The sequence below is a fragment of the Ceratotherium simum genome, chromosome 17, assembly GCF_057802395.1.
Source record: "Ceratotherium simum simum isolate JZ-2026a chromosome 17, ASM5780239v1, whole genome shotgun sequence".
Classification (NCBI taxonomy): domain Eukaryota; kingdom Metazoa; phylum Chordata; class Mammalia; order Perissodactyla; family Rhinocerotidae; genus Ceratotherium; species Ceratotherium simum.
The window spans coordinates 50,652,831-50,677,205 of record NC_141916.1 but is presented as its reverse complement, the minus strand read 5'-3'; the positions used below and the strand labels follow the sequence as shown (position 1 = coordinate 50,677,205).

Here is a 24,375-nt window from a genome sequence, read left to right as displayed (position 1 = left end):
TGATTTCAATAATAGGAATGCACGTCCAATAAAAAATTACTCCCGTTTGTTGTCCATATGTAATGTGTATTGAATTGGTCATAGCCTTCTTTAAAATGCAAATATCTTTCACATATATGATTGAATTGGTTACACCAGATTATATTTTTGACACCCGACTAAAACTAATTTACAAAAAAGTAGAGATTTGATAGGTGAAAGAAGGAAGATAAAGTTTTAGAGCTTGAGACCTCTTGGAAGTCAAATTTTACTGAATATTTGGGGAAGCAAAGTATAAAAAGATCACATATAACAAACACTTAATATGGTTAGGCTTTATTTTAAGGATCTTTAGGCATTATATTATTTATTCCTCAGAGCAGCCTTATTAGGTGGCTACAATTATGGCCATGGTGTCACAGGTGATAGAATGGAAGCATAAAGGGTTTAAATAAAAATGACTGAGATTTAGTGAATGCCTATGTGCCAGGAAGTACTTTTCAAAAAATCTTCAAATATTCTGTGGATAAGATACTATTTCTATCATATTTTGCAGAAAAGGAAACTGAGCCAGAATGTTTACATAGTGACATCATAGGGCTAACAGGATGCTTGTACTATTTACACTCAAATGACCTGGTGCTTAAATTTTATGCCACACTGCTCACTTCCCATTTGTACATGGATCAAGGACCCTGGTGAAAGCATCTAGATGACGATCTTTACCACTATACAAACCACTTCACCAGAGTTTTTGACACAGAGGAAACAAAACTTAGATGGGAAGTCAAAAAAGAACTAATATTTTTTCTATTTTCCAATATTTTTCTTTTAAGAACAAACTTATTTATCTCATGAAATATAATGAGAAAAATATTCCTATGGCTATGATGTAGATTAGATTAGTTTTCAGTGAATGTACATTTCCTCCCTCTGACCACTATGAGAAGAGTATACTTTGCACACAATCCATGATAAGTTTGGCCATGTGACTTCTTTTGACAATACAATGGGAGTGGGAAAGTGACAGCTTATGAGTTCTGAGCCCAGGCATTAAGAAGCACATTCTACTTGGCTCTCTGAGAGCTGATAATCTCTGCTTTACAAGGTCTTGTACCAACTAGCCCACTCTTCTTAGAATAAATGTATAAAAAGAGGTCTGAGCTGAATCTATTGTTTGGAGCCAAATCCATATATTCCTAGCCTACATCAACTGAAACCCAGGCAAACCACAAATGAGCGGATGAGAAATAAATGCTTGTTTTTAAATGTCAATACCATCTTGGATTTTTGTAACAGAATTTTAGCAATTTGTTACAGCTGCCATTTACATATTATATAAAATTAATTTAAATATTCACATATTTTCTCTATATGAATGTAAGGAATAATTATAGAGAATATAAAGGATATGTCTATGCTCAAAGAGATAAATAAATATGAAATCTTAATTTATTTTGCAAAAAATAATCAAAGGTATGATCTATCACTCTTGTAACTGAATTATGGCAGATTTATTTCTGAATCATTGTCCAATTACTAAAGTTTATCTCAATTTGTTCAATAACTAGCTGTTTGACCACACAAATATTTTTATTGTTTCAAGTCATTTTGTTCATTATTTGACACTTTATTTGTTCCATCAAAGTATTTTCTAAGCATGGTAATAAACAATGACAGAAGTGGGAGCAACAGAAAATTTAATAAAAGAAATACCTTCCAAAATATTTGAAAACTAGTAGAGAAATATAAAAAGATATGTAAAACATATCAAATGTTTTAACCCAATGAAAATACCAATCTCCACCAGAAAAAGCCTCTAACCATTGATAATGCTGCCCTAAAACAGATTCAGAAGATACAAGTTGGTTCCATTCTCTGAGGAAGTGGGGCAGATCCAAATGACTCTTATACAGCAATGTTCTGGTTGTTGCATAGTAACCCTGAGTGCCAATTAACAATTTATTACTCTCAGCTCCAAATCTATCCTTCATTGCCCTGTTCTGAGATAGTGGAGCTAGATCTTATAAACTTTTCTCCCTTGTAGGCTCACATGATGTTTCGTCAGTAAAAGGCGCTGGAGAGACAGTGCAGGACAAGGGGCTCTTCTTCCTGGTTCATGGTGTTTTCTCTCCTTTGGCTGCTATGGTGCTGTTTCCAGCTGCATGATGCAGGAAGTCCTGTGGTATTCCCTCTCCAGCAAGTTTTGTGTCCAGTCCCAGTCATAGTTCCTTGCCCTCCAGCCTCGGCTTGCTGACACTCTGGTAGGGAGGTCTTCCTGCTTCCCAGTCACAGCCTGAGATCCATCCTCACCCACTGACTGAGGAACCACTCTGTCCCAGGGCAATCCAGTGAACACGACTGCCACGAAGCTGTCTGCACCCACACTGTCTTCCGTGATTTCTAAAACCCATCCTCAGGGAGTAGACCTGGCTACATAGTGATTCCTTCTTTGGGTACTCTCCTTTAACCCTACGGTAGACTTGTAATTTTATTTTATCCCCTCTTAGTAGGCTATTCTCTACAAATAGTTAACAATTCTTTGTATCAAACTTCCCCTGGTTTCTGTCTCCTGACTCGACTCTGTCTTATACACCTTGCCCCCTGAGATTGTTAAGTCCTCATTTTCAATACTTTCAAAGATAGGACAAAAAAAACTAATTTGAAAATATGAATGGAATTATTCAACTTACTGAGGATAGAAATAAAAGTTCTAGATATTGTTATTTGCAATTTATACATGATTTATTTTAATAAATAGCATGAGATTAAGAAATGTATAATATGTACCTGGGTATATATTTTAAAAATTAATAAAGATAAAGAATTAAAAATAATTCTACAACACCAAGAGTGAAGCCTCAGGCAAACTATGGACTTTAGGTGATTGTGCTGCATTAATGTGGATTCATCCTAGGTAACAAATGTCCATTCTGGTGAGTCATGTTGATAATGAGGGAGGCTATGCATGTGTGGGGACTGGGGGTATATAGACACATTTGTAACTTTCTCTTTATTCTGTTGTGAACCTAAAACTGCTCCAAAAAATAATACCTTGAAAAATTAACTCTAAGAAAATAATTTATGGCTTTGGAGGAAACTACAAATATGTTCTTTATAGATGGTGAGAGTAGCCTTATATCAAATTTAGGTAAGCTAAAATGCTGAGTGCTTACAAACATATATTTTTTTTTCCAAACAAGATGCAGGAGAAAGTGTATTTTTTCGAAAATTAAAAAATGCACAATTTTTGTCCCTTTCTGATGATATTGAGAACCTGAAATACAGAGAATAATATATCATTAATATTGGTAATATATAACTTCATATTTTGATGAATAAACAATGTATTTAGACTAGCGGTTATTTACCTAAATCTGAATATTTCCCATATATTTTTCTATGGAAACACTTAAATAAATGTGTTTATATATTGTTCATCTATTTCTTTTTTTCTTTCTAAGATTACTTCCTTCAAGGCATAAAATATAAAAATTCTCAAGAAACTTACAGTTTAGACGAGAAAGTTGAGCCGTTTGGCCACATCCATAAATCACTATTGGTTCTATGGGAGACTCTAGTCCATGAGAAAACATTTAAGAAGTTCAAAAAATTCTATGAGAAACAAAATTTGATGAGAAGCCACAAAAGAGCATTTATACTAATTTGAATTTTGTAATAACAAAGTTAATTCTTTTTCATTTATACAGTCTTTCAATTTACAATATAATGTTACACAATGGACATATCAGGAAAATGTATTAGTATGACTAAGTGCAGAGGGTAAACTGACAAAGACACAATTTCAGGGCTCTGAGAATTGATCAAAGATTAATAATAATTTGTGAAGTATTTATTATTGGAAAAACTGTTAGAGATTCAAGTAAGAGTGAAGCAAATTTGTAGCCTTCTTGCCTAGGACTACTCCCATGCCTGCTCTCTTCTCCAACCCAGCTCACTGAGCAAGAAGAATTGTAGTTTTTACAGTTTCAGTAAGAATGAAAACAATTAGTGGTGCTGTCACCACAGGGGCAGACTTGATTAGCAGAGGGGAATGGGTCACTAAATAGCCCACTACTTTTCAGCTCAAAGTGCTGAATTTGCTGGTTAATGAATGAGGGAAACTCATACTTTTTCTTGTCCAAGGTTGTGATCTCCTTTGTGTCACACACAGTGCCAACTAGAAATATAATGAGAAGGTACTAAAATTGAGAGTACAATAGAAGAGATGACATAAGCTCTACACATTCTTGGATGATGGAAAAATGTGTACATGTGTAGAAGAGACCAAGATGATCTAGTAAAAAGTAAAAACCAAAGTAGACTTGAGAACTGATTGCAAAGTAATGAGCACTCCCCAAAACACACACAGAGATACCCACACACACATCAATTGACAGAGCTTGGAAGCCAAACTGACTCGTGGTATTTCAATATAGCCTTTTGAAAAATCATTGCTTGGCAACTAAGCTATCCAATCACAAGGGCAATCCCTAGGACTCCTGGCTAAAAAGTAGAAATAAACAATAAGAATTGGAAAAAAACTGAGCAGAAATATCACAGGCACACATTAGAGAAGAAGGAGCTGCAGTAAAAGTTTATGCAAGTTACAAAAAATAATAAATCTAAGAAAAAATAGAATCTATGTTTACTATAGTATATTATCAAAAATGTCTCCTTAAAAAAATGTAAAACATGCAAAGAAACTGAATATTGTCTGTCATAATCAAGGAGAAAAATCAGATAATAAAATCTTTTATTGGGATAAGGTGTTAGATTTATTAGACAAAATATTTAAAATAATTTTTATGAATATATGGAAATTATATAGAAAACTAAATGAAAATGTGGTGGCAGTGACAAAACAGGTAGGAAATATCACTAGGGAAATAAAAACTATATGAATTAAACAAATAGAAATTCTGAGTTGAAAAATACACTACCTGAAATGAAAAATTTACTCTGTTGATTCTACAGAAAATTTGAGATGCAGAAAAAAGAGTTGATGAAATTGGAGATGGAGTAATAGAAATCATTTATCCCAGAGGATGATAGAGAAAAATTAATACAGTTCACAGACCTTTGAATCAGTATCAAGAAAACCAATATAGATGTAAACATAGTCTGAGAAGAAGAAGACAGACAGAAAGGGACAGAAAAGCTATTCTAAGACTCAATGAATGAACAACTTTTTAATTTTGATTTTAAAAATATTTATAGACCCAAGGAGCTCAGAAATACTAATAGACTCAGCACATTGAAATCCACATCTGAAAACGTCATAACCAAAGGACTGAAGAACTTTGAAAGACAAAAACAAAAATAATTTTGATAGAACAAGCAGAAGTATTAGGTAATTATCAAGTCAGCGTGAAAATCAGGGAATGGGTGAGATATCTCTCACCTCCAGCAGCACTTGAGCTGCATTACCTCACACAGAATCCACGTTTTTCTGAAATCTGTTCCAGATTGGAGGAGGATGACATTAGCAAAATGGAGGAATAGAAAGCCTCAGCCCCTCATTCCTCTATGGAAACAACTTAACAAATATCGAGAAATGAACCCATGGAAATTTGGTCTAATGATTTTTGACAAGGGTATCAAGACTCTTCAATGGGGAAAGGACAGTATCTTTCATAAATGGTGCTGGGAAAACTGGCTATTCACATGCAAAAGAATGAAGTGGGAAGCTTACGTTACCCCATACACAAAAGTTAACTCAAAATGGATTAGTGATCTAAACATAAGACCTGACACTCCTAGAAGAAAACATGAGGGGAAAGCTAATGACATTGTATTTGGCAATGATTTCTTGGATATGACATCAAAAACACAAGAAGCAAAAGCAAAAATAGACAAATGGGATTTCATCAACCTAAAACATTATGTGCCTCGAGGGACACAAACAAGAATGAAAAGCCAAGGTAGAGAATAGGAGAAAATATTTGCAAATCATATCTGAAAAGGGGTTAATATCCAAAATATATAAAGAGCTCCTACAATTCAACAACAAAAAAATAAATAATCCAATTAAGAAACGGACAAAGGAATTGAATAGATACTTTTTCAAAGAAGATATACAAATGGAAAACAAGCATATAAGATGCTCAATATCATTAATTATTAGAGAAACACAAATCAAAACCACAATGAGATATCACCTTATACCCATTAGGATGGCTACTATTAAAAAAAAAAAACACAAAATAACAAGCATTGATGAGAATGTGGAGGAAAAGGAAAACTTGTAAACTGTTGGTGGGAATGTAAATGGGTCAGCCATCATAGAAAACAGTATGGAGTTTTCTCAAAAAGTTAAAAATAGAATTACCATATGAATCAGCAATCTTACATGTGGAAATATATCCAAATGAATTGAAAGCAAGATCTTGAAGAGATATTTGTACACCCGTGTTCATTGCAGTCAAGAATGTTCAATGTTCAAGATAGACAAGTGGTAAATGCAACCCAAATGTCCATTAATGGATGAATGGATAAACAAAATGTGACATACACATACAATGTAAGATTATTCAGTCTTCAAAAGGAAGGAAATCCTGTCACATGCTACAACATGGATGAAACTCCAGGTCATTATGCTAAGGGAAATAAGCCAGTCACAGAGAAAAGTGTGTAATTCCAGTTGTATGAGGTTTCTAAAATAGTGCTACTCATAAAAACAGAAGGTAGAATGGCAATTGCTAAGGGTTGGGAGGTTGAGGGGACAAGGAGATTTATTGTTCAATGGGCATAGAGTTGCAGTTTTAGATGGTGACAAAGTTCTAGACATCTGTTCCATAACAATGTAAATATAGTCAACACTATTCAACTGTTCATTTGATCACTTTGTAGTGTAAACAATGTCAAATATAATGTTTTACAGTTGAAACTTACATAAAAAAGATACTCAACTAAAACAAATTGGTTAAGATGCATGATATAGTTAAAAAGTAATGAATAAGCTATAAGATATTGTATGATTCTACTGTATGACTTTCTGGAAAGGCAAAACCATGGAGACAGTAAAAAGTCAGTGGTTGCCAAAATTTAGCAAGGAGGAAAGGATTAATAGAGAGACCATGGAAGATTTTTAGGACAGTAAAATTATTCTGTATAATTCTATAATGGCAGATACGTGTCATTATACATTTGTCCAAATTCATAAAATGTACAACACCAAAAGTAAACCTTAATGCAAACTATGGTTTTGGATGATAAAGATGTGTCATTGCAGGTTCATCACCTGTAACAAATGTACCACTCTGATGAGAGATATTGATAATGGGAGAGGCTATGCATGTGTTGACCCTGGGGATGTATAGGAAATCTCTGTACCTGTCCCAATTTTGGTTTGTAAACCTAAGAATGCTCTCAGGAAATAAAGTCTATTTCTAAAAAAAGTGGGTAATGTGGTAAATTTTATGTTAGGTGTTTTTGAAATCAGTAGTGGGAAAACTGCTAATTATATATAAGAAAATAATAACATGATTATTAGGTGAGTTCTCATCAAAATTGAAGAATAAAAGGCAGGGAATTACATGTCCAAAGAACTAAAAGTACTGAAAAAAAAAAGAAAAAAACTCCTTGAAACAAGAATTCTAAATTCAGCAAAGTCCTTCTAAAAAAGAAGATACAATAAGATCTTACACCACACAAAAACACTGAGAGAATTTATTAACAGAACTGCCTTCCAAAATATTTTTCGGCTAAAAATAAATGACACTAGATGGTAACTCACATCGACAAGAAGGAATGAAGAGCACAGAAATGGTAAATATATGGGTAAATAAGAGTCTCTGTGTATATGTGTTCTTCTCTTAATTTTTTAAAAAATAAGATTATTTAAAGCAATAATTATAACACTCTATGGTTAAGGCGATCTCATATATGGGTGAAACCTTGTATTGCTAAGTGGGCACCTTGGGGGAGGAAAGAAAACTGTATTTTTTAGCATTTGTTGATTTCTCTGGTGCAAGGACACCTAGAATAGCTCATTTCAAGTCACAAATGTGAAATCATGAATGCAGTGCTGGAAAGGATGTGCTTAATTGGTGTTCACAAACCAGTGCTAGCGGGCGTTAGTACAAGTAATTGTAGAAGTGATATTCAGACCACAAAGGAGGGGGAGAGGAAGTGGAGCTATGATGGTGTTTCTATATTTTACTGGAATTTAGTAAGAATTAAATTCAAGTAGATAGTAATCAGTTAAATAAAGATTTGTAATATTTACAACTACAAAAAACAGTTTAAAAAATACAGCCAAACCATCAACAGAGGAATTAAAATGGAAGACTAAGATAACGTGTGTTTAACACAAAAGATGTCAGGAAAGATGGAAGAAAAGATCAAAAGACATAGACATAGAACAAATAGCAAACGAGAAACCTAAATCCGACTATATCAGTTATTACATTAAATGTGAATGAATAAACATTCCAATCAAAAAATAGAAGTTGTCGTACTGAATAAAAAAGTAACATCCATCTATATGCTCTCTACAGACACTTTAGATTTAGAAGGAAGCTAGGTGAAAGTAAAAAGATGGAAAAAGATACACCCTATAGATAGCATCCATAGTGAGCAGAAGTGGCTATTGTAATATCAGACAAAATAGCTGTCAAAATAACAAATATTAACAGAAAAAAAAGAAACATTTTAAAATGTTAAAGCTGTTAGTACAAGAGGAAGGTAAAACAATTTAAACATATATTCACCTAGCAACAGAACCCTGAAGTACATGAAGTGAACTATCCGAACTAAAAGGAGAAATAAAATATCAATAATTGTTGTTGGGGATTTAAAGCCTCTTCCCTTGGTATTTGATAGAACAGCTAGTCAGAAAATCAGTAAGACTATGGAAGACTGTAAAAACACTATGAAACACCTTGATATAACTGGCATTTATAGGAAGTATTCTAGTTCATAAATAGGTATCAACAATTTTAAAAGATTGAAATAATTCAAAGTATATTCTCTGAAGACAAAGCAATAAATTGGAAATTCACAAAAGAAAGAATTATGGGAAATTCCGACACATTTGTAAAGTAATACACTTTTGGAAAACTTATATTTCAAAGATGAAAGCCAAAGCAAAATTAGAAAATGCCTTATAATAAATGAGAAATTGTAAAAAATTTTAGGGTGTACCAAAGTAGTGCTTAGAGCAAATTCATATCTTTGTCATATTTTCAAAAGGAAGAATGTTCTACAATGAATGATCTGAGCAGCTTCCCTCTCAAGAAACTATAAAAACAAGACTCAAAGTTATAGAAGGAAGAAATGATAAACATATATTTAGTTGAAAGTTTATGCTGAAATCTGTATAGCAGAATAACTCGTGGCAGCCCCAAATGGAGCACTACCCAAATATCCATGAGCCTCAGCAATAGAATAGATAAATACGTTGTAGTATAATCAGATAATGGAACAGCAAGGAGCTATTGACCATTTACAACTTCCTACAACAATATGGATGAATCTCACAAGTTGAGCTTTACCTGAAAAAGCCAAAAATAAAGAATACATACTGTATGATTCCATTTCTATAAAGTATTTCTTAATGCAGAAAAGAATACGAGAGGGTCATTTAAGTAGTGCAGGTAAATTTCAATTTCTCATTCTGGTGATGGTTACCCTTGATGAAAATTCTGTAAGCTGTTGAGTAGAGTATGTGCATCCATCTATGTGTATATTAGACCTCAATAAAATTATCATAATATTATGAAAATATGAAAATATATTTTAAAATAGGCATAAAGTGGAAGACATTCTAACAAATAAGACTTGTGAAAACTAAAACAAAAAGAAATACAAATACTAGAATTGTCTTACAACTTCTATTAGAATTTTATCAGTAATTCAAAAAACTTTCCACACTTAGTTGCAGATCATTTTGATGTTGATATAAGCAATATATACAAAAATAATATAATGCCAATCTTATAAAATCTCTTGTAGTGTAGAAGAAAGAGAAAACACTTGCCACAAGATGAATGAGGCTAATAAAATATGTTATGTGTATTTTTGATGAGAATATCATAAAAAGTGAAATTACATGTCAATGGCAATCATAAATAGATATAAAGATTTCAGTGATTATAAAAACAATGGAATATGAGTAAAGTAGATTTAGTGAAGCAATTCTGTGTTGGATTTACATTTCAAACTCCAAAATATTAATCCATCACATTAACCAAGTAAACAAGATAAAATGAAGTGATCACTCTGATGCAGAAGGCATTGATAAAATTAAGATTCATGCTTGTAAAAAAAAATAAAGCAAAACAATCTTCAAAAGATAGAAATAATTAGGAAACATCCATACAAAGTCCTAGAACAGAAAAGACAACTTTGAAAAAGAGCTAATGTAACTAATATAAATTTACGGTAAAAAAAGAGTGCTTAAATTATAGATTTGGCATGAAAATTGATAACTAGGTCAATGAAACAGATTAAAAAGTGCAAAACTATACCCACACATATATGGAATACAGATTTCAACAAAGATGCTGACTGATTAAGTGGAGAAAGTATAGTCTTGTCAAGAAATGTTGTGGAAAGAATTGGCTATCATATGCAAAATAATACTAATATAATAATAGTTATTATTTTATCCATACCTTACACTATGTACAAAAATAAGCTCAAAATTGCTCACAAACCTAAGTTTAAACTAGAAAACTTCAAGAAGATAAATTATCTATATAAAGCAGACTAGAGCATATATATGTGTATATATAACTTTATATATACACATATATTTACGTATATATATATAAAGTTATTTATGGAGAAAAGATCACCTTTGCTCTAAATAACGCTTCATGATTTAGATAATGATGTAGAAAAGTATAAACTTCACTTCCACCTCCCAGCATCACAAAAAATAAATGCTCGGTGGATTATAGACCTAAATGTAAAAGTTTAAAAATAAAAAGATATAACTTAGAAAGTAATGTAGATTATCTTCATGACTTTTGACTAATTTCTGAAATAGGTCCAAAATAATCATTCACACTCAAAATGATAAATTGGACTCTGATAATATGAATAACTTCTGGTCCTTAGATGACTCCAATATGAGAGTAAAAATGTAAGTCAGAGTCAAAACACCAATTTGCAGCTTATAAAATCCTAAATGGTCTCATATGCAAAAAGGAGCAACAACTTCTAGGAAGGAGAAAGACAGACACCACATAGGAGAAATGGGCAAGAGACACAAACAGTCGTTTCTCATTCTCACAAAAAAGAATATTCTAATGATTAAGAGCTCAGAAAAATGTGTTCAATCTAATAGTAATCAGGAAAACGTCTACTAATGTAATAATGATACTGTTATACAACAATCAGAATTATTAAAAATTCCTGATAGCACTAAGTATTGGTTCAAGGTACTATTCATTAAAATGTGTATTTACACAATAAACTAAAAAAAGGTTATGATAATATAATAAATTTGACATACACTTATATTTATGACCTTGCAATTTCATTCTGATGCACAGAAGACAGTATACTATAATTATACAGAAATACAATTATAATATAATTACATTTATAAATTATTATTATATTGTTATAAATACAATATCTATATTGTATAGAAATAAATTATTAAATAGGATATATCTATATATATTATGATTTTACCAAAATTTCATAATCATATAATACAGAAGTGAAACTTAACAAACTACAGATAAATGTAATAATATGATAATATCATTTGGAGTAAAAGACACATTAAAAATGTACACTGAATGTTCCATTTATATAAAGTTTAAAAATAAGCAAGGATAATTTATAATATTAAATATGAAAAATCAGAATAGTGGTTAAGTGAGGAGGCAGGAGAAGCGGTGAGAGTACACTCAGGGGCGGGCTGCTGTGGGTCTGAAACTTCCATTTCATGACATGATTTGTAACTGCATCTGTTTTTTCACTTGCAATCAACCTGCACAAACGTGTTATGTTCAGTTTCCTTGATGTATGGTAAAATTAAACAGGCAAGTTGATTTTAGAAAAGAAAAAGCATTTATAGAAAGATGGTTTTCTCTGAAAAACAAGAACTGGAAATTATCAAATGTGCATTAGTGATATAAAAATATAAATAAAATATTATAAAATCAAACAGTGGAACAGTAAGAGACTTTAAAATAAAGACTACAAATATGTACAAAAATATGGATGATTTTCACAAATATTGACTGAAATAGCTTTTAATAAAATGTTGGAAACATTTAAAATCTTACCAGTTCTTCTTCATTATCTATGTAAAGCAGGTTAGAGTTCTTAGAAGCACAGGCCATCAAACTCTCATTCCATGTTTTTCTCTCAGTACTAATGTAATAGCAGTTGTTGGAATATGTTAACCACTCCTTTGGACAATGACCACAATGATATGCTGAAGAAAGATTATGAATTGTTATCCAAAAACAATTTGAATTTTAAAAAATGAAAATTAACCTACATATTTGCATAGATAGAAACATATGTGTACATAACATATCTATGCGCCCTCACAGGCTGGTACATATAAAGCAAAACACACACACACATACACACACACACACACGTACAGAGAAGAGTCAGCCTCTCAACCCCTAATTTATATGCTCATATAAAGAGACACACAAACAAAAATATTCACTCTATATTGTCTTGAAACTCAATGAACAAAACCACTTTTTTTAGAATAGAAAAATTATTTATCTCACATCAGTAGAAAATTTGGGCCAATTAGCAACAATGGGTATGGTGATTTTAAATGAATTTCCTTCATATTGCTGCACAAAAAGGAAGACTGTGTGATAATTATTATATGTGAATATGTATTACCCGATTTTGTAATTCATTGTCCTCCAAAAAGTCTATTAGCATTTTTAACTAGCCTAAGATATAGACAATGTAAAAAGTATACTAATATCGGAACTTTGAAAATCATTATATACCTTTCTGTTTCCTTGTTACCAGGGATGAATTGTTCCACTCCAGGATTAGAGCAGCTAGAAAAATCAAGTAATTTTTATACAAAATAATATTGATCTAAATAAATAAAAATAATTTTAGTTTCTTACTTTGAAATTTTGCATATTGTTTAGAATTAGAATAATCTGGAAAAATATGATTTTACCAAAAATATAATAAAGTAGTGAATTTTGGGGGAAAAATATTTCAAAGCCTAAAGAACCAAACGTCACAAGGTCTTACAGTATTTGGTTTAACCAATCTCAAAAATTAATTTGTATTCCTCAACAAGGTCTGTCAGTCTCCTAAAGCAAGTCTTTGAGTTATGAAATCAGGATATATGTGTATATATATATATATAAAATATTATCTACAATCATTCTGTTATTTATACTTTTTTTAAATTCAGAATAAGCACTTCACAATTAGTCTAAATGCATACATTAAAATGAGAGTTCTATTCCATAATATTAGAAATGTATAGAGGCACTGATATTCATTAAAATTAAAAGTTCCCTTATAATCTTTCAAAAATTTACTTACAGGGAATAACAACTGTCATTGTTACCACAGCGGACAGCAGAACAAGGCAGATTATTCCCAGAATCCCAGCAACGAGCTTCCATGTAGATGACGGTAAATCTGCAGGAAAACAGAGAAATGGAAACACTGAGAAAGGGAGATGGAGACAATTGTTTAGACAGTTTACACATAAGAGAACCCACATGCACAGTGGAATCATATACATAAACTAGGGCACCCAAACCCACATCTATCATTGTAACCTTTCTCTGAGAATATACTATTGCATTTTAAGTAAATATAATGCTCTCTGAGTTGTTGGTCCAAGTCTACAAATTTTAATAATGCCTGAATAAAATTAGTCCTCAGATTTCATGTTAGAATACCATATTCCAACTTCAAGCTCTGATCTTCACAAATGAAAAATAGGTGAGATTATTCCTTACTCTTTCCCCGCACCTCTGTGCCTCAGCTGCACTTCCTAGAACAGTGATACTGTTTGTGTGTCTATTAAATGTTTTACCTTTGCTGTGGTGGTGCCTGTCATTCCCTTGAAGATCCTGAGAGGCATTTGGAAGGTTTAATTCAGCATAGGTTATTTCCTCCTCAATTACTGAAATGGAGCTTTTAGTGCCCCTAGGTTTCATTTGCTGTTTCTTTGAGTCCTTAACCAGATTCAGCTCTGCATAGGTTATGCTTTGATTATTCATCTCTGCAGCTGAGTGATGTCAAGGACTGTGCTCTATGAAAACTGTAGAGTGTTTAATAGATGGTTTATATAACAACAAGATGCCTAGTACAGTCGAATGGGTGGAGTTGAGGTGAGTAATAGTACTCATTTTGCAGTTGAACAATGTAAAAGTGTGGTTCTAATTTTCTTACAGCTTTAAACATGTTTCATGATGGAATAAGCAGTTTTTGAAATGATTTTCTATGTTTGAAACAAGATTATTGGTTAGAGAAATGTAAAGCGATAAATTAGTGAGGAATAAAGGAGTTCATAAAGAATAATGTCTTTATAATTTTAGTCAGATTCCACAGAAACATTTTAACACTATTAGAATAACTGGGTTCAAATTAAAATGCCATATTGGAAAAAAATGGTGCACCAAGTTTTATGACAATTTTAAAATCCATTCATGGTTGAAAATGAGTGTTCTCAAGTTGGGGGAATAGTAGTGTTAGCATTTATAGTAATTTCCTACACTAAATTAGTTTGATTTAGAAACTTACATTTACTTATTAAAGGGGATGAAGTGTTATCAAATGATCATTTACTTTGACTGATTGTGGAGATCTGAAAAATCATTAAAGATTTAAAGAAATATTTTTATGTTGAAAAGTCTTATATGACACACTAAACTTATTCAAAACCTAAGAAATAATGAAAACAAAACAATTAAAAAATTTTTTAAATACTTATTTAACACAAGTAATGGGAAATTGATTCAATGGCAAAGATGTGAAACCATAAAATGATAAATAGGAGTGTAGATAATTTATGGAAGAACACTTTTGTTTCAAATTTTCAGAAAGATCCTATGGCTGTCTAAGTCAGTGAGGGTAGCTTTAGTTGTGCAACCAATTGTAATAAATCCGATAATATAATTTATTAATTCAGTCAGTGAGCTCTGCCGTCAGATCTGGAATTAATTCTGGCTTTGAAACTGATAATGTGTGACCTTTAAAAAGTTACTTAGTATCGAACTAGCAACCTAGTTTTACTAATCTAAAGCGAGAGTAAAAATATGTAATATAGAATGCATGTAAAACACTTAATACTCAATCTGGGCTTTATAAATTCTCCATAATATGTTAGTTATTTTAACTATTATTTTAAGACATTTGCCATGTTGTTATTTCCTATTCCTATTAGTTAAACCAGTAAAGTAATTCATTAGGTAGATGTCTCCTTATGAGTATGTTATGTCTTTTTTGCAATGTTTTCTTCAATTTTTTAAAGTTTTTTGTTTAGAGTTAAGTTTAAATTAGCATTTTATGAAACCCACCCCAACATGGTTTTTATAAAAATCAAACTACTTTTATTTCATCCAGGTACCTGTATGAGGAGTTACATTTGACCTTCATGATTTGATGAATTCATTTTGAATCAATTTTTAAAGGCTGGGCTAAATACAAAATATATATAATTCTATCTATATTGATTACAAAATCCCAAGTTAACTGTTCATTGTCATGATGGTTTTTGTATTTCACTTTAAATTTTATCATTTTACAAACACAATTATGCATGTGTATGCACTGTAATTCTCCACAGGCAAGAATTTGAATAATTTAAGAACTCCTCCAACATATTTCATCTTTTATGCTTTTTTATACCCATATATATATTTTATATAATGTTCCCTTTGATTTGATTGTATATAAATTGTACCTCAGTGGCCTATCCAGCCTTTGTAATCTCCCACTAAAGGAAATGGACTAGCAGACAGGAGAATAGCCACACATACCTTCTGTTGTCCAGAAAGTGGTTCATCCTCTAGTGGGAGGTCAGGTTACTCTTGTAAACAAACAATATCTGTGGTCTTCACAGACTGCCCTGTGAAGGCTCAGAGAGATGCGATAGTGGAAAAAGCAGATTTCTGATTAATGTGACGCAGGAAATTATTACACTTTGGCTATTTTGAAGGCAGTTTTTCTTATCACACACCTCCAAAATATAGGAGACTGGGTTTTGTAGTGTATCATTTGGTTTGTCCATTGACAAGTGCCTCTGGAATATTGTTTTCATATTTTAAAAGATATAGGAGGACAGACTTGAGCACGTTATGCTAATCTCAATCCCAAACACTGGAAACTTAGGCCTTGTGTAGATGTTTAAGTCTTACTCTCAGACAAGTTGCTGAATTCTGGCATTACATACTTTTTTCCTGTATACCCTTATTATGTCAGCTCTATTACCATGGAAAACATTCTAAATTCTAAATGTTTCTGAGAAGGATAAAACAGTAAACAACATTGAACTATATGATCATGCCAGAGATTGAACTATTAAATAACTACTTATTATATTATCATTTATTCATCCTCCAATCATAACTAGTTGTCTGTATTTTAATAGAAATATTTGTTGTAAATGACTAAAGCCCAAGTCTAACTATGTAGATGGTAAAAAAAGGTATTTTTTTTAAATTTCACTTAACCCAAAAATGGCGAGGGGAAAGAAGACTTTTAAAACAGAAGCTAAACGATACATGAACATCAAAACAATCAAAACTTTAATTTAAATGACCTAGGTGTAGCAAATGGAATTCTTTTCATCATTCTTCATCCTGTATCAAGAAAGGAGGAAATGTTTATCATTCCTAAGGATATTCACTTCTAATGAAGTCTCTAGGAGATTGAGTTCAGACAAACTCAAATTAACTTTCTAAAATTTAGAAAAGTGGTAACTGGATCCAAAGTTATGTCCTCATAATCTGGGCTAATATTTGAGCCTTCTATAATGATGGTTAAAGTTGGCTTGCTATATGTATATATCTTGTAATTATATTTTATTATATTTTCATAAACTAAATGAATTATTTCCCTTCTATTAGCCACATTATAGAATTATAATGCTCAAGTCATTTATTAATGATGTCAAATAATGTAAAATTCACTAATGTTGTCTTTTTAAATTTTAGGTACTCATATCTCCTATTCCTATAGTCATCCACTTTGGTGTTTTCAATTAAATAACGTTATATATGTTATGTCCTTTGGTTACATGTAAAAACATGGGTTTATTCTACTGGCATTTAACGTGAATGAAATGTATGTTCAGACAATATAAAGCCATAATGAAATTACTCAAAATAGTGAGTAGTTAGAATTTACTCCTTATTATATAAATACTATGTGTACTTGTGACTATTTCTTATAACAGTAATACCTGATATTTACTTGAGAGACGCATAAATTAGAAGTCAATAACAAGTGAAAATATTATTTTAATATGGTTGCAGTATGTATTCGTTTTCAAAGAATTTTAAAAAAAGGAGAGAATTAATTATCATTTGACTCTAAAGAAAATATTTAAGGATCTTCTAAAGATGAAACACTTATTCTGAGTCAAAAATTTGGATATGCAGAAAGGAAAGAAGAGTTGAAGAAAAGAAATTACGTGGATATATCTATATGGATATTGAGTGAATAGAATATTAATGATAAGGTTTCACATTTTAAAATATATAGTTGTATTAGAATTCAAGAGAGCAAATACTGCGTAAGCATTAAATAAAAGCAGGGGTTTGTTAGGTCTTTTCACTGCTTGAGGGGGCGTAAAAGTACTAGTTTGTAAGACTTTAATGAGTAAAGAAAGTATGCTATAAAATGTTAAGGCACTCATAAAGAATATTTAAAGCATATCAAATTAACAAGTTCTTATAGAGGAAGGTGAAAATAAAAATATTTATTGTGAAAGATAAGAAAACAAAGGAAAAGTAAAATTCAAAGAAGTGGTAGTGTTCATCCCAAATTAAATATTAACTATATTAAACTTAACAATTAATTCCACTCTATATTTACACACATGAAAAATATATAAATAATACTATATTATATAATAATTATATTAAATATAAATAGAATAATTTTCAATTTAAATTCCAAGAATGTTGACATTTAAAATAACTGTTTTCTGTCTTAATGAGACACTCCTTTAACATAAGCATAAAGAAAGATAAAAGTAAAAAGATGAAAAATACACCACACAACACAAACCAGTAGAAAACTGCTATAAGTAACGTACTGTCCCAATATAAGACAGGAACCATTGTTGGAAATGATGAAGCATGTTTCATAATAATAGGTTGAATATCAAAACCATTAGGAATGTTTTTTTTGAATCTGTATTTACTCAACAAGTTCAACATAGATTTGAAGAAAGTGAAGAAGTAAACAATCAAAAATGGAGATTTAAACAATTCTCTCTCACTGCTTATCAAACAAGCAGATATATCAGTAAGGCTATAGAAAGATTTAAACTAGACAATTAACCAATACATATATACCCACAAACACACTATACTAACATAGAATACTCATTTTAAGTTCACAGGGAAATTTTCCTAAAATACCCTATTTACTCATATTTCCGGGTATATTAATATAAAATATATAGAACTGTGGTGTCACTGCAGTAACTGCTAGACAAGTTTGACAAGTGGGTACTTGAAATTTGGATATTCAATTTTAATTTTTAATTAAAAACAAAATTTTAAAATTGTTTCCCAGTCAGACTAGCCACATTTAAACAGAGAGGTACCACGTTTCCAGCTTCACAAAAAATTCTCTAACTATAGTTTATCAAAAATAGATATTAATAATCAAAAATTTGAAAATATTTATATGGTTTTAAATTCAGTAATCAATTTATAAATAACATATGGGCCAAAGAAATGATCACAATGAACAGTCACAATTTGTATATGAATTATAAGGAAAATATAACAGCAAAATTCTGTCTTGTGAAATATTGATTGCATTAAATGCATATCTTACAAAAGAGAAAAAAAAGCAGAAATTGGAGCATGCATCACAAGAAACTAAAAATGGAAAAACTAAAATTAGGTTAAATTAAATCCAAATGAAGTAGAAGGAAGTAAACAATAAATAGTAAAAAATCAAAACAATGAACAAAATTACAGTAGAGAGGATCAACGAGGCCAAGGTTATTCTCACTGAAAACACTTAATAAAATTGACAAAAGACTGTTGAAGAAAAAAATTGAAACAAATCTTTTAATTCTACATTATACAAAGGAATACCATTATGGTTTTTACATATATTAAACAGATAATAAAGCCACAATATGAATACATCTTAATATCTATATGAAATAGAAAATTCCCAGAAAATGCAAATTACCAAAGGCAGTAGAACAAAGCGAAACCTAGGTAAACCTAACATACACTAAAGAAATTGAGTTCCTTATATAAACCTTTGTACCAAAAAACTCTACAAGCTGAAATGCTATCAGTAGTGAATAATAATACTTGAAAATATAACAATACTCTTACACAAAGGCTTCCAGGTAATAGAAAAAGAGGAATGCTTCCCAATATAGCCTTAATAACAAAACCGGTCAAGTATGCAACATAGATGAAAATACAGTCTAGTCTCTTTGTGATTATGGATGAGGAAAAACTACTTAATCTAAATAGAATATGCACAGATTTTTTAAAAAGGACAATACAGAATGATTATTGTGGTTTTACTTCAGAAATGCAAGATTGGTTTAAAAATTGAGAAATAAAGTAATTTACTTCATAAACATTACACTGAGAAAACATTTATCATTCAATTTGATGCAAAAATAATAAAAGGGCGACAACGATTAGTTATAAAATCTATTATAAAAAAAGGAATATTATGGAATTACTTTAATATGAGAAAGGTATGATTTTAAAAAAACCTTAAAACAAACTTCATTCTTAAGGATGAAATATTGAAATCTTTTCCCCTAAAATAGGGAAGGATACATATAGAATCTTTTACCATACCTTCTATTCAACACTGGAAATAAAACCCTAGCCTGTAAAAACAAGTCAGGAAAAAAAGTAATTGCACCTGGACAGAAGAAACAAAAGTGTGATTATTTACAGATGAAATAGTTGTTTATACAAAAAATCCAGAAGAATATATATTTGAAATGATAGAATTAATACATAAAATCAGTGAAGTCGTTGGATATAAGATCAACATGTAACCCTCGAATGTATTTTTGTTTAAAGCAGCAAAAATTACTAAAGGAAATTTAGAAATAATGATGTTTATAAAAGCATGACTGTGAAATATCCATATTTCTGTAAGACCTCAATATGGGAAAAGACAAAATATAATAGAGAAATTAAAGAAAACCCAATACATGGGAGGATAAAGCATGATATTGATGGGAAGAGTCAATATTGTAAAGGTGACTAATCTTTACATCTTACTTTAAAGATTAAATACAAAAAAATAAAAAATAAAATATAAATAAATAAATAAAAAGATTAAATGCAGTCCTAAATATTATCCCAGGATTGCATGAAAAGCTTTATTAAGGTATAATTTTCACAACATAACATCTATCCAGAGTGTATACATCAGTGATTTGTAGTATATTCACAGAGTTCATAACCATCACTACTATCAAAATTTAGGAAGTTATCATCAATCCAAAAAAAACACTGTACTGATTAGCGGTCATTTCCTATTCCCCCTCCACTCAGTCCTTGGCAATCACGAATCCACCTTCTGTCTCTTACGGGTTTGCCTATTCTTGATATTTCATATAAACGGACTCACATAACATGTAATCTTTTAAAAAAGGTTGAATGCCGCAAATATAATGTTGAGCAAAAAAAGCCAGACACAAAAGTAATGGTATCTGTACTTTTTGGTGTGTATATTATATATCTCAATAATTGTTTTTGAAAAAAAATTCATTAGAACAAATAATATAATCCATTTTAAGACTTATAACATTATTTCTGTTTTATGAAATAGAATGTTATCCGACAGAATCCAAATTCAAATATTTCCATTCTAAAACTCATACTTGCCATTATATCTATTTAGAGATCCACAACTTTCTGCTTTGAAGCCAGATGAGTACAGTATAGCACGGTTATGTTTACCAGAAGATGATTCTGTTACCCTGTAATGGAAAAATGCATAATTCTGTTGTTATATTGTATGGCGGCAATACATGAAACAATAGCATTTTCCATGTAACTATAATAAATAATATGTTGAAAACAGGTAATGACATTTTTCATATAATGTTAGTAAGAGTTGGTTATTAGGAATACTGAATAGTCATTTTTTAATATCTATATCAACACTTTGTAAACTTGCAACACCTTGCTACATGTCTATAATTCAACTGAAACAAATGTGTTAATATTATTCTGAATTTTTCATTTTTATATTTTCCTCTTCTATATAACATTATTTAAAAAATCTTACTTTGGTTTAGAAGTTGAGCCATTTATTTACATCCATGAATGATCACTGCTGTTACAAGAGACTCCAATCCATGATAGAAGTGATAGGGAATTCAGACATCTCTACCCCAAAATGAAGAATTTTCATTTAAATAATCATTAAGAAAGCTTTCATCATTTTAAAAAATGCAAGTAGTATATTCTTTCATAGGACCCTGAATTTTCAGAATGAAATGAGTGTTAGATTCTAATCTAACACTAGAGATATATTGAATTGGAAACCACATTTTCAACAGTGTCAAAAACTTTCACCCATGTTTGTTGTATTGGTTAAAAGTCACTCAAATATTTACACTTACTATTTCATTCTTCTTCTTAGGTTAATAAGGAAAATTCTGATGCATGTAATTTAATAGTTACCCATTTGGACAAAACTAACATAGCAAGGCTTTAAATAGGTTGCCAGATATAGTTATAATCATTTCTTCAGATACTGTGGCTAAATCAAAGTATTTTTTCTACTGTGTTTCTCAGAGTTTGGGTTTTCAAAAGAAATTAAGGGATTACCATTGAGGAAATAAAAGACATGGAAGCCAAAAATTTGATTTTCTGGCTCCTACACCATTCTTTAAGTAGGTAAGCCCCAAACCAGTTTCTATATTGGTGGAATCCAGTGGTCAAGATAAGGTGTCATAGACTCAATTCTCTCGGCTATTCTCTGCTAAGTACTACTATAAATTCTGGAATGAATGAGAGATAAAGTAAAGAAAAAATCCAAAAGATGGAAAAAGAAAGGCAAAATGGTTTGGGACCCTAGTGTTAGGAGACAAGAGTGACAGAGCATCTTATATCCCCCATCAACAGAAGAAAGTGACCTAGGCTGCTGCATCCCAATACCCAACCCAGCTAGCAATAGGAGGTGGCTGAAAGAAGCCATTCCTCCTCTGTGTTGAAAGGAATCTGTCAGTCAACACCAGGCAAGCCTTACAAGGGTGATCCATCAGGAAACCTGCTAACAATCAGAAGCTTTTTCTCCCCCACCAAGAGACACCAGGGTGTGTGAGTGTGTGCAGAGGCGGGAGGTGGAACCAGCAAAGGGGGTCCTCTGAATAAAACTACTCAACCCAGGAAGCATCTTTGTTCCTGAGAACGTGACACTCATGTCCCCAACCAGAGACATCAGATAGAATGGATTTTAAAATGTTACATTCACATAATTGAGCAGTGAAAATTAACAAACTAAGATAAAAGCAATAATATGGATGAATTGCAAAGATATAATATGGGAGTGAAAAGAGATAGGAAGAAAAATGCACACTGTATGATTCCATTAATATGCAGTTCAAAAATAAGCACTGATCATTTATAATATTAAAAACCAGAATAGCAGTTGAGGGAGAAGGGAGGAGAAATGAGGAGAGGACACCCAGGGGTGGGGCTGCTGAGGCCTGGAAACTCCTATTCTGTGAATGGATTTGTAATTACATGGTTCTATTCACTTGTGAGCAACCTGCACAATCATGATATGTTGAGTTCCTGGTTGTGTGGTAAAATTAAATAGCAAAGTTTATTTTAGAAAAAAAGCATTAACAGAAACATGGTTTTCTATGAAAAGCAAGAGCTGGATATTATCAATGGTCATTAGTGGTATAAAGATATAAATAAAATACCATAAGTTCAAACATTGGAATAGTAACAGACTTTAAAATAAACTACAAGTATGTACAAAAATATGTATGAATTCTACAAATATAATATTGACTGAAATAAGCCTTTAATAAAACGTATGAAACACTTAATATCTTACCATTTCTTCTCCACTCTCTATATAAAGCACGTTAGAATTCTTAGAAGCACAAGCCATCAAACTCTCATTCCATGCTTTTCTTTCAATACTAATGTAATAGCAGTTATTGGAATATGTTAACCACTCCTTCGAACAATGACAATGTTAATATACACTAACAAAAGATTATGAATTACTATCCCCCAAAAATTTGAATTTAAAAAATTGAAATTAATTTACACATTTGCATAGATAGAAACATATATGTTTATAACATAGCTATGCACCCTCACGGGCTGGTACATATAAAGCAAACACACTCATGCTCGTTTACAGAGAAGGGTCAGCCTTTCATCACCTAATTTATGTGCCCGTAGAAAGCAAACACACAAACAAAAATATCCACTCTATACATGTCCTGAAAGTCAATGAATGAAAGCACTTTTTTAGAATAGTAATGTTATCTCTTATCGTATTATAGCAGTAGGAAATTGGAGCCAATCAGCAACAATGGGTATGGTGATTTTGAATGCATATTTCTTCATATTGTTGTGTAAGAAGGAGCACTCTCCTACAATCATTACTCATGAACATTTATTACCTGATTTTATAATTTATGTTCTGCCCAAAAATCTAGTATCATTTATGCCTAGCCTAAGATAGAGACAAAATAAAAAGTATACTAACATCAGAACTTTGAAAATTATAATGTACGTTTCTGGATCCTTGTTATCAGCGAGGAATTATTCTGCTCTTGTATTACAGTACCTAGAAAAAATTAAAGTAATCCTTATAAAAAATTAATATTGATCTAAATAAATCATAGTAATTTTAGTTTCTTGGTTTGAAATTTGGGGTATTGTTTAGGATTAGAATAATCTAAAATAAAATTGATTTTACCAAGAAAAGTTAAAATGATGAAGACTTGGGGGGAAAATATTTCAAAGGCTTAAAGGACCAAACTTCAACATCTCTTAGAGCATTTGGTTTAACTGATCTCAAGAATTAATTTGTTTCTCAATGATGTCTTTCAGTCACCCAAAACATGTCTTTTGAATTAAGAAATCTGAATATATCTATAATACTATCTATAATCATCCTGTTATTTATAATTTTGACAAGTTCAGAATAACCATTCCATATTAGTGTAAATGTGCACATTAAGATGAGAGTTTTATTCCATAATAT

At 31.1% G+C, this 24,375-nt stretch overlaps 1 protein-coding gene across 2 annotated transcripts in view; it reads right to left on the bottom strand.

Annotated features, from left to right (window-relative positions):
* Positions 1 to 14,194, bottom strand: part of LOC101405540 (NKG2-A/NKG2-B type II integral membrane protein-like) — a 65,028-nt gene extending 50,834 nt beyond the window's left edge. Inside the window, exons 1-5 of one of the 2 annotated variants that reach the window (XM_087442764.1) lie at positions 13,991 to 14,194; positions 13,489 to 13,587; positions 12,231 to 12,382; positions 3,491 to 3,594; positions 1,595 to 3,256 (exon numbers count right to left, since the gene is read on the bottom strand). In XM_087442764.1, the coding sequence (XP_087298890.1) occupies positions 3,136 to 3,256; positions 3,491 to 3,594; positions 12,231 to 12,382; positions 13,489 to 13,587; positions 13,991 to 14,177 (663 nt within the window). In that variant the 5' untranslated portion in view covers positions 14,178 to 14,194 and the 3' untranslated portion in view covers positions 1,595 to 3,135. Of the gene's footprint in view, positions 1 to 1,594; positions 3,257 to 3,490; positions 3,595 to 12,230; positions 12,383 to 13,488; positions 13,588 to 13,990 lie in introns of those variants that run through there. The other variant, XM_087442766.1, reaches the window with a different exon arrangement.
* Between the last annotated feature and the right edge of the window lie 10,181 nt (positions 14,195 to 24,375).